Genomic DNA, 10,220 nt, shown 5'->3' with positions numbered 1-10,220 from the left:
GTGCCCCAAAAATCATATTTTTATCTCTGCCTAGAAAAATGGCACAACCCCAAATAGTCCTAGACCGGTCTGCCGTAGACTCGGTCCGAGTAAGGTAATTCCGACCACGTGCCCCGCACGTGCCATATCAGCAGCGCAGTCTATAAATACAACTTGCCTCCCTCTATATTGAACCAGAGAAATAAATTGTTCGAGAGAAATCTTCATCTTCCCCAAACCCCCTCAAAAAACCCATAAAAACTCAAATCAATTCTTCACAATGGGACATGGTAATTTCACGACCATCATCTTTTTACTTTTCACCTATTCTTCCATTTCAAAATTACATCGCTAATCACACCTGTTCATTCTTTTTCAGGTGAGAAATCCCACCGCCCCAGTAAAAAGCACAAATCGGCGGCCAAGGTTCGGTTCCTACAGCACCACCGATCCTCCAATTACTTTTTTTTTACCGCGATGTAGTTCACTTACTTACGATTTTACGCAGGAAATCATCCCCGCCGAGGACTACGAGGCCTACGTCGGCGGCGAGGAGCTCGACGATGACGTCCGCGGCGACGGTATGAGGCTTAGTTTGTTTCGAGTTTGCGCTAGGGTTTTGGAAATCAGGGATTTGAATCAATGTGTGGGGGTTTTGAACGTTTTACTGTAGGTGAAGTTAAAAAGAGGGATTTTACTAAGCTGGAATTGAAACCTGACCACCTGAATCGGCCTCTATGGGCCTGCGCCGACGGTAGAATATTCCTTGAGACTTTCTCAGCTCTATACAAGCAGGCATATGATTTCCTCATCGCCATTGCCGAACCGGTTTGCAGGTAGCTACTACTTCTACTAGTTTTTCGAGTCTGAATGTAGTAATGTAGGTGGAGTTGCGGAATGTTTGAGAGTTGGAGTTTGGTTTTTTTGTAGGCCGGAGTCAATGCACGAGTACAATTTGACACCGCATTCGTTGTATGCCGCTGTGTCTGTTGGCCTTGAGACGCAGACGATCATTTCGGTTTTGGAAAAGCTGTCAAAGACCAAGCTCCCCAAAGAGATGATTGATTTCATACACGGTTCCACGGCTAATTACGGAAAAGTGAAGCTTGTGCTGAAGAAGAATCGGTACTATGTTGAATCTCCTTACCCAAAGGCATGTAACTTACCTTTTAAGTTATTGAAAGTGGATATGGACGTGTTGGTTTACCTTTTTAATTTGTTGTTGGATGGTTTTTAGGTGTTGCAGCAATTGCTTAGGGATGACGCCATATCTAAAGCGAGGATAACTTCTGAGGTCTGCCCCTTGATCCACTCAGAATATGTAGTTATCATTACATGTTTGTACTGTTTATCTTGTAAATAATTTTACTGGGAGAATTTAGGTGTTTTGTATTGTATTCTGTCAAAGGTGTCTGCCTCTTGTTCTTACTTCATGCTTGGTCTCTATGTCATGTATCCTTAAAATATGTAGAGTGCATGCAATATCAACATTCTGTGTTGTTCCTCCCAGAGTACATTTGAGATAGTTGCATAATTTTTATACTTGCATGCCAATAGATTTCATCATTCTAATTTAGATCAGATAATAATTCTAAATTGTATTTCTCTAGGTTTTGTCCACACAGACACATGTTTTGCATTCATTTTAACCTGGTTCTTTTATAGGGTGCTAATGGAAATGGTGGATTTACAATTAGCAAAACCTTGGGCGAAATCGGAGCCGATTCCAGTGGTTTGCTAAATGAAGCAGAAATGGCAGCTGCAGCTGAAGAAAAAACAACTCACGCATTTGAAATTGATCCTACGCAGGTAGCTTGTTATTAACATGGAAGCCTAGTTTTCCCATCATTATCCTGTGTATACCTAGATTGTGTTTCCTATCTATGCAAATTCACAGTATAGACCTTCCATCTGTTTCTGTTTTTCTTAAATTCATAGCTCTTATTTTGCCATGTGATCCTGTAAGACCTTTATTTAATTTTTGATAAATCTTTTATCTTTCTATGTGATGCTATTGATATTAGAAGATTTTTCATGTTGCATGTTATTTCTACAATTGTCAGGTTGAGAAAGTAAAGGAACGTTGTTTGCCAAATGCTTTGAACTACCCCATGTTGGAGGAGTATGACTTCAGAAATGATACGGTGAGTTACCTTTACCATCGATTAGTATTGATAAAGGACTCATCATCTAGGAGATACTCTTAGTCTCCTTCTCTCTCTCTCTCTCTCTCTCTCTCTCTCATCACAGTGGCTCTTTTGTCACCTCAGGTCAACCCTGATCTTGATATGGAACTTAAGCCGCAAGCTCAACCACGACCCTATCAAGAAAAGAGTTTGAGTAAAATGTTTGGAAATGGTATAGTTTTTTTTTTTTGTAAACTTTTCATACATGAATAATCTCTTAAATTGAGCTTTCTGATATTTGCGGGACTTGTTGAAAGATTAACAGTGTGAATTACTTATGTTCAGACTAGTTTTATTTTTATTCTGAGAACGGTGAATAGCCAGTATGAAGTTTTAGCATAAGTTCCTAAGTGATCAAAGTAGCTTTTATGTGCATTAATTTCTCATTTTCCCGAAATTTTTGGCTATAATTGCATTTTTTTAACTGTATAATTTAATAATTCAGGGCGAGCACGATCTGGCATTATTGTGTTACCTTGTGGTGCTGGAAAATCTCTAGTTGGTGTTTCTGCAGCCTCCCGAATAAAAAAGAGCTGCCTTTGTCTAGCAACAAACGCTGTTTCTGTTGATCAATGGGCTTTTCAGTTTAAATTGTGGTCAACCATCCGGGACGAACAGATTTGTCGTTTCACATCTGATAGCAAAGAAAGATTCCGTGGGAATGCCGGGGTGGTTGTTACAACATATAACATGGTTGCATTTGGTGGCAAGAGGTCTGAAGAATCTGAAAAAATTATTGAAGAAATAAGAAATAGAGAATGGGGATTGCTACTCATGGACGAGGTACTTATTTAATTTTGAACACTGAATTCTTTACTAGTAAGATTATATACATCTTCTATGCTGAATGCATCACATAAAACTGATATGGTTTTTATTAGGTGCACGAATTCTTTACTAGTAAGATTATATACATCTTCTATGCTGAATGCATCACATAAAACTGATATGGTTTTTTATTAGGTGCACGTTGTTCCTGCCCAGATGTTTCGAAAGGTTATTGCCATTACCAAATCACACTGCAAGCTTGGACTGACGGGTGAGTCTGATAATATAGGCTTTGAGCCATTTCCCCCTTTCACCCCTGATCTTTTAGCATTTATAAGTCCTAAATAATTGATTTATACACTTGCAGCCACACTTGTGAGAGAGGATGAGAGGATTACAGATTTGAATTTCCTTATTGGTCCCAAGTTGTATGAAGCAAACTGGCTGGATTTGGTGAAAGGTGGATTTATTGCAAATGTACAGTGTGCTGAAGTATGGTGTCCAATGACGAAGGAGTTCTTTGCAGAATACTTGAAGAAAGAGAACTCTAAGAAAAAGCAGGTGTGTACATTCTGAAAGTGTACTCATCTTGTACTCAAAAGTAAAACCCAAGACTAACAGTAGTCCAATATCCATTTTAATAAATTTTAAAACAACTTTGGTTAAAACTTGTATTGACAGATCCTTACATATATAAGAAGAGAACTAGTATCCTTATACTTATGGTTATGGGTTAATTAATTACAGCGTAGTACTTTATAGTTTGGGGTGTTTTCCTCTGTGCACCCTGTGGCTCAAAACATTTTTCTGCTTGCAGATCTTTTTTTCTTTGGCTATTGCCTAATGCTTTAATCTTCAATTTATTAACCATCTCTATGTATGATGTTCAACCTGTGAGCACCTCCCTAATTTTGCTCTCACATTTTGACATCCTCGTTCTTTTTCAGGCACTTTATGTGATGAATCCGAATAAGTTTAGGGCTTGCGAATTTCTTATTCGGTTTCATGAACAGCAACGTGGTGATAAAATTATTGTCTTTGCTGACAATCTCTTTGCTCTCACGGAATATGCAATGAAACTTCGGAAACCTATGATCTATGGAGCTACCAGGTTTGTTCATGGACATTATTATTGATTTTAAGAGCTTTTGCTTCTGCTATGTTAATCTGATATCCATTGGTTTTGTAATTTCAGCCATGTTGAGAGGACAAAGATCTTAGAAGCCTTCAAAACAAGTAAAGACGTAAATACTGTATTCCTGTCAAAGGTACGTACATACTTGATGCGGTCATCCTTGTCTTTCTTTACTTTGATAATTTTGTGAAGTGGATCCCTTTTTGTTTTGAAGTTTTTACTGTATGCAAACACTTTCCTCTTACTTATCTGGAATTCCTCAATACTCTAAATTGTTGCACATTATTTGCAAGCTTTTAAATGATTTACAGTCTAGTTTTGTTAACCGTAATTTAGCATATATCGTTGATATCAAGGGGAAACTTTATGCTTTAATGTTTAGAATTTATTATGTGAAGCTGAGGTGTAATCTCATAATGATGTTATGTTTATTTCAGGTGGGAGATAATTCTATTGACATTCCCGAGGCAAATGTTATTATTCAGATATCATCACATGCTGGTTCAAGACGTCAAGAAGCACAGCGTCTTGGTCGTATTCTGAGGGCTAAGGTTTGTTCTCATGCTTATCTTCATATGGATGTAGTCCTTGCCCCTTCTGAGATTATGATGGAATGAATTACAACCTTTGTTGGCCAACATAATCATTAGCGTGTCATATGCTTATGGCAGGTATAGATCTCATTTTTGAAATATGCATGGTAGTTTTTGTCTTGATATTGGGTGGTTAAAGTTGGTGGTCTCTAATGCTAGAGTGCTGCACTGTAGTTTTTTGTAGTTAATATGATGTACACCTAGCTGTCGAATGTTTATAAAAGTTGGTGGTGTCTATTGCTAGAGTTTGAACTGTTTAGTGTGTTATAGGAGTTGGTGGTGTCCATTGCTAGGGTTTTAAGTGTAGTTAATTTGCAGGTTAAATTATGTACACCTGGCATACCTTATTGGGAAATATAATCATTATAGTCGGTATAATCATTAGATGTTGCAGCTTTATGTGTTGTTAACATTTTGGTTGGATCAACAGGGTAAACTTCGGGATCGGATGGCAGGAGGTAAAGAGGAGTATAATGCCTTCTTTTATTCTCTCGTGTCAACTGATACACAGGTATGCATCTATCTCTTAGTCGCATGATGAACTTGTTGATTTTGATATTGATTCATTGATCCATCTGAATACAGGAGATGTATTATTCAACTAAACGACAACAGTTTTTGATCGATCAAGGGTATAGTTTTAAGGTACATCAGTTTGATTTTTTCTGGTTTCCCCTTAAATTTTGTTTGTTGTGCTTCAAAGTTGTCTAATTGCTACCAATAAACCTCTATATACCCTATTGACAGGTTATTACTAGCTTGCCTCCACCTGATTCTGGAGCTGATTTGAGCTACCACCGTCTTGATGAGCAACTGCAACTACTCTCAAAGGTCTCTGTTTTTCCTCATTTGAGTTTTTGACTTAAAGCTGATACTTTTATGAGCAATGCTAACCTTATCTTCAATTGTTTGCTTCTGTAAAAGCCGCTTTTGTAGTGTGATCATTGTTTGTGATGAGGAAGAACTGGTTTTATACAGATAGTTTGTAATACGTTGTAATTCCAACATTACCCTTCTTCCATAATTATTCCACTCACTGTACTGTCCTTGTGTATATCCACATTTTGTCCACTTATCCTTTTCCTTGGTTGAAATGAGTAAAGAAATGGGTAGCGGGGGAAGTTGGTAAATAAAATTTCTAATAGACATTTAAGAATAGTAGTGAAGTCAGTCATGGATTTCTTTCCTATCAGAGGCCTTGGTGTCCTCTTTGTATAAAAAACGTCTTTTATATCTTGACTTGTTTAATGTTTCCAGGTGTTGTCTGCTGGTGATGATGCCGTTGGCTTAGAGCAACTAGATGAAGATGTGGATGACATTACCCTTCTTAAATCACGTCGTTATTCAGGATCTTTGAGTGCGATGTCAGGTGCCTATGGGATGGCTTACATGGAATATAGGTATGCCTATCCAATTTTTTTCTATCTTTTGTGCTTTGTGTGTTGAGAACAAGAAGTGCATTTTTTCTTTACCGTTTCTCTATTGTCATGAATCATGTCTACTTTGCAGTACTGGGAAAAACAAACATGGGAAAGGACAGCTGAAGAGTAAGCCCAAGGATCCGGCCAAGAGACATCATTTGTTTAAAAAGCGCTTCGCCTGAGCGCATACAGGATGAAGAATATAACAATTTTGTAAATTTGAGGTTGATGCTCCTTTTGACTTTTGAAATGAACGAGTGGTCTGTATATTTCTCAGATAGCCCAGTTCCTTATTCAAGTATAGTTGCAGCTGCGCACATTCCAGAAGCGTGGCTGAACTTGTATGTCTTTAAGATATGAATTCCCCCGTGGTTCCGATCTTCTGAGATGGTTTATTGATCAAAAGAAACTCAGCACATGAGATCGTGTGCTTCCACTGAGGATTATCATGCCTTTAAGAACATGCTTACATATTTTGCATCCCACCTGAAGGATTGCTGGGATACAAAAGAGCAACAGTTATTTGGAAGCTGGGTTTATATGTGTTCTTTTGAGTCGGGTGCTAATTCTCCATTTTCTTTGTTGTCTTGATGTATATAAAGTGAAACCAGAGTTCCACATTTCTACGTCGTTTGCAATTATATTTCTGGCTAGAGAAACAACTGGGTAATATTACAACATTCGCAGATATATATTTACAAGGCTGGACCTCAAGTGTGTTGTGGTCTCGTCATCTCAAATTCTCAATTTGTGATCCTTGAAGGCGAATAGCCTGAGCTCCAATTGTACAAGAGCCATCTTACAGCTTGGAGCTCTGTCAAGTGCTCAATGTTCTTACCTTTCTTTCGACCTTAAAATGAACCGCAGGGTCTGAGCAGCCTCTGAGGTGCCAAAGAGAAATACTTTATTTTTTCTTTACGACTTCCAGGCAATCATGAATAAAAGAAAGGGTTTATATAAGTCACTAGTGAAAGTGTGAAACCCTTGAACTTAGGCAGTAGCAGTCCTCGCAAAATCGATTTGTCCAGTAGCTCAAATAGGAATTTCTGTGTATGGTGGAATCTTCGGTAATATATGTTGAGATGTTTGTACTTTGGAAGTGGAGTTATGAAATCGTAATACTTCGCTAGTTGCTATTTGATATGCAAGTTGGCGCAATATTTTCTTATTTTCACTAAGCTTGCGCTTTTATTTCCGTGGTTGTTTAATATGGTCTCTTCATCCTTTTTTTATGTATTGTGTTGTTGCTGGCCTGCTCAAAAAAAATGTATTTACGTGTATGCCTATTCGTGTACAAGATAATAGAGTACTCGTACGGACCGGTTATTGAAGTTAGCTTGATATACATTGTTGACTTATAGCATACTTTTGTCCGGACGTAAATTGAGAAACTGTCGACATCAGGAAGTTGGTGATGAGAGACCAGTAATAGCTAATAGATGCCTTTATGGATTCTTCATTCTTCACACACACATATTGGAGGAATTAGTTTTCTGGTCTCCAAAGACCTAGCTAAGAAGCTAGGCTAGCTAATTGACTGCTTTAGGGACATTCTTCACTTTTGCTTATACAAATAGACACTTGCTTACTTGAAGCAGCAAAGGAAAACCCACACTCTGCGAGCACTACCGGGGCAAAAGATTCACTTCCCCTAAGCCAAAAATCAAAATGACCAACACCGCAGTCACTGCTCATCATCGCTTTCACAATCACTTCAGGTTCCAGAGAGAGTTAATGGGTACAAAGAAATCATACTAAACTAGTACTACTTGGACAAAGCTAATTCAATTCCTATATTTGTTTTAAGCTTAATTCAATTCAAAGATGGACATCACTCCTATTCTCAAGTAGTGGAGACAAGAAGAATATAAAATTTATGTGCAGTAAAGGGGGACTACTGCCAATTAGTGCACAATTCATAAGAAAGGTAATGATGAACGAACTGGACAGTTTAGTACACAGAATATTATAGGGAAACCCGCTATGGTTTAGTCAAATGATTATGATATCTGTCGTTCTGTAATGGATTTGGGGTTTAAAGGCCTCCGACTGTTGTAGATATATATACTAAACTTACATTTGACGTACACTTCAACTAAATACCTAATCATCTGTTCTGGAGGTCGATCTTCCCTGTCCACATTAGGAATAGATAGCCTGGATTTATAATATCAACTTGGTTTTGGGATGAAAGCTCTGAGGCAAGTCTATCAACGACACAACGTCAAATCTAATGAACAAAATTAAGAGGGCAGCTAACACTTCGATCAAGTAGTTCACTAGTTCAGTATTGGTATCTATTTATCCACCAGTGTTTTTCCTCAAAACTAAAAGATTCACCACTAGTGACAAATTAGGGCTGTTTATTTTTTGTCTGCTAAGAATCTGTCCACTCGTATCTCAATCATTCATTCGTGCACATACTTAGTATTATATGGTTTTTTCTGTTCAATCATTGCAAGAGAAATCACTAGTAAAGTTTCCTGAACATGGAATTTTCCATGTCCCAGCAAGGACCCTAACTTGGACCACCAACGGAGATCAGCAACTTTTTCCGATCATCACGTCGGCATCTTCTCATATTTCCCAAGAAGCTTATTCTAGAATATTTTTTAGAATCGGAGAATAGACAGTAACTATCTATACTCGACTTCAAAACTTGAGTCGCAGAGAAATGAGTCTAACGTTATACGGGTTTTTACCATGCTAACTACACGAATCTACCTACATCATATTATTACACCTTTGTATAAACTCATAGGTTTAGCATGTAGAATGTATCTATTAGCTACGCATCAACGCTGATCATTTGTTTCCAGACATGGGTTAAAAATCATCAGTTTCTAAAAATGCACATCAGTTTAACACCATGTTAAACAAAATCCTATGGCACACCATGGACTGAGGTTATACATCAGTCACTGTCATAATCCGTAAGCTTGTTTTTCCAGTTCACCAAAGCAAACGAGCCAGTAATGGATTACACAAGCTTTTTGATCACTCCTATGATAAATAGCAGTGTAATGATAGGTTATTGAACTGAAGCAGCTTAAAATATGAATTCTCTTGATATATTGTGATGGTCAAAAAGTGTGTGGGATGGTTGGAATAATTAGATGTTCTTATGATCAAATTATATAAGCATACTTTTCTTTACTGCTCTTTCCATTAAGTGATGAGTTGTCTCACTTTCATGCACATATTTAACAAAGCAGAAAAAATGGGTTTTGCAAAATGATGTTCAACTGAATAGCTATAGAGCTAATATTGAAGAATTACAGACTTTGTGCATTGAAGACATTCGGTCCCGTATCTTCTTTAATGACTCTTAATTTGATGCTCATTGTTTTTTTCTGCCTTAATTCTATGAGCATTTCTGATTAGTGATCTATTATATATAGGCTGGCATAATGTTCATCTTTTTCCATAAAGAAAGGTGTCACAGTAGTAGAAGATTGAAGAAGATGCCAAGCTTGATGAGGGCTAGCTATAACTTTGGAAAATCATTATAATTTTGATCTATGCCCTTTTAATTCTCTATGATCAAGCATCTCTTTCTGTTGCTAGTTATATAATACACCTGATGACAGGATATATGATTCTACGTATATAAATATATAAAACATATATACTACACTGCTCCTGATGAAATCTGTGCTATATAGTGCTAAATCTCCAAGATTATTCATTCCACAGTTTCAATTGGAATTGAAGATCTGGGTTCTCTCGGGTATAAGCCGACTTAAATATTAGGTTATATTTGTGGGCTTGCATGCTACCAAACTCGCTTGACAGCTGACATTGCTTTACATGTGTCATAATCTAATATATGATACATTTTATGTGTATATATACTGCATTATATATGAAATTATGAGATTAGTGCATGCATTTTATGCCTGGCAGATTCAAAGTCAAAAGGATCTATTTTCTTTTTCCATGTTCGGGAATAAACAGAAACGGCTAGCTATATATATAGACGTTCTTGGTTACGAAGGTCTGGACTATCCAGATTCGTTGTTTCCGGCGACGGCATGCCGCAACGGTGGGGCAGACTATGACAGCCATATTACCCACCTCTCGGCGATCCCGTGTATGCTGGCTAGAGCTCCATCGGCGACCTACATCGGCCGAAATC

At 37.7% G+C, this 10,220-nt stretch overlaps 1 protein-coding gene across 1 annotated transcript; it reads left to right on the top strand.

Moving 5' to 3' along the window:
• The first annotated feature begins 231 nt into the window (after window positions 1-231).
• LOC126796264 (general transcription and DNA repair factor IIH helicase subunit XPB1) lies at window positions 232-6,437 on the top strand. The gene is made up of 20 exons (XM_050523047.1): window positions 232-269; window positions 359-405; window positions 488-560; window positions 653-815; window positions 910-1,132; window positions 1,217-1,273; window positions 1,645-1,788; window positions 2,043-2,123; window positions 2,250-2,337; window positions 2,611-2,948; window positions 3,129-3,204; window positions 3,301-3,494; window positions 3,881-4,044; window positions 4,129-4,201; window positions 4,506-4,619; window positions 5,092-5,172; window positions 5,247-5,306; window positions 5,409-5,492; window positions 5,919-6,061; window positions 6,171-6,437. Exons 1-20 carry the CDS (start codon window positions 260-262, stop codon window positions 6,262-6,264), a joined length of 2,307 nt encoding a protein of 768 aa, XP_050379004.1. The 5' UTR covers window positions 232-259; the 3' UTR covers window positions 6,265-6,437.
• The last annotated feature ends 3,783 nt before the right edge of the window (window positions 6,438-10,220 follow it).

The sequence above is a fragment of the Argentina anserina genome, chromosome 5, assembly GCF_933775445.1.
Source record: "Argentina anserina chromosome 5, drPotAnse1.1, whole genome shotgun sequence".
Taxonomy (NCBI): Eukaryota; Viridiplantae; Streptophyta; class Magnoliopsida; order Rosales; family Rosaceae; genus Argentina; species Argentina anserina.
This window is presented reverse-complemented; position numbering and strand designations above follow the sequence as displayed.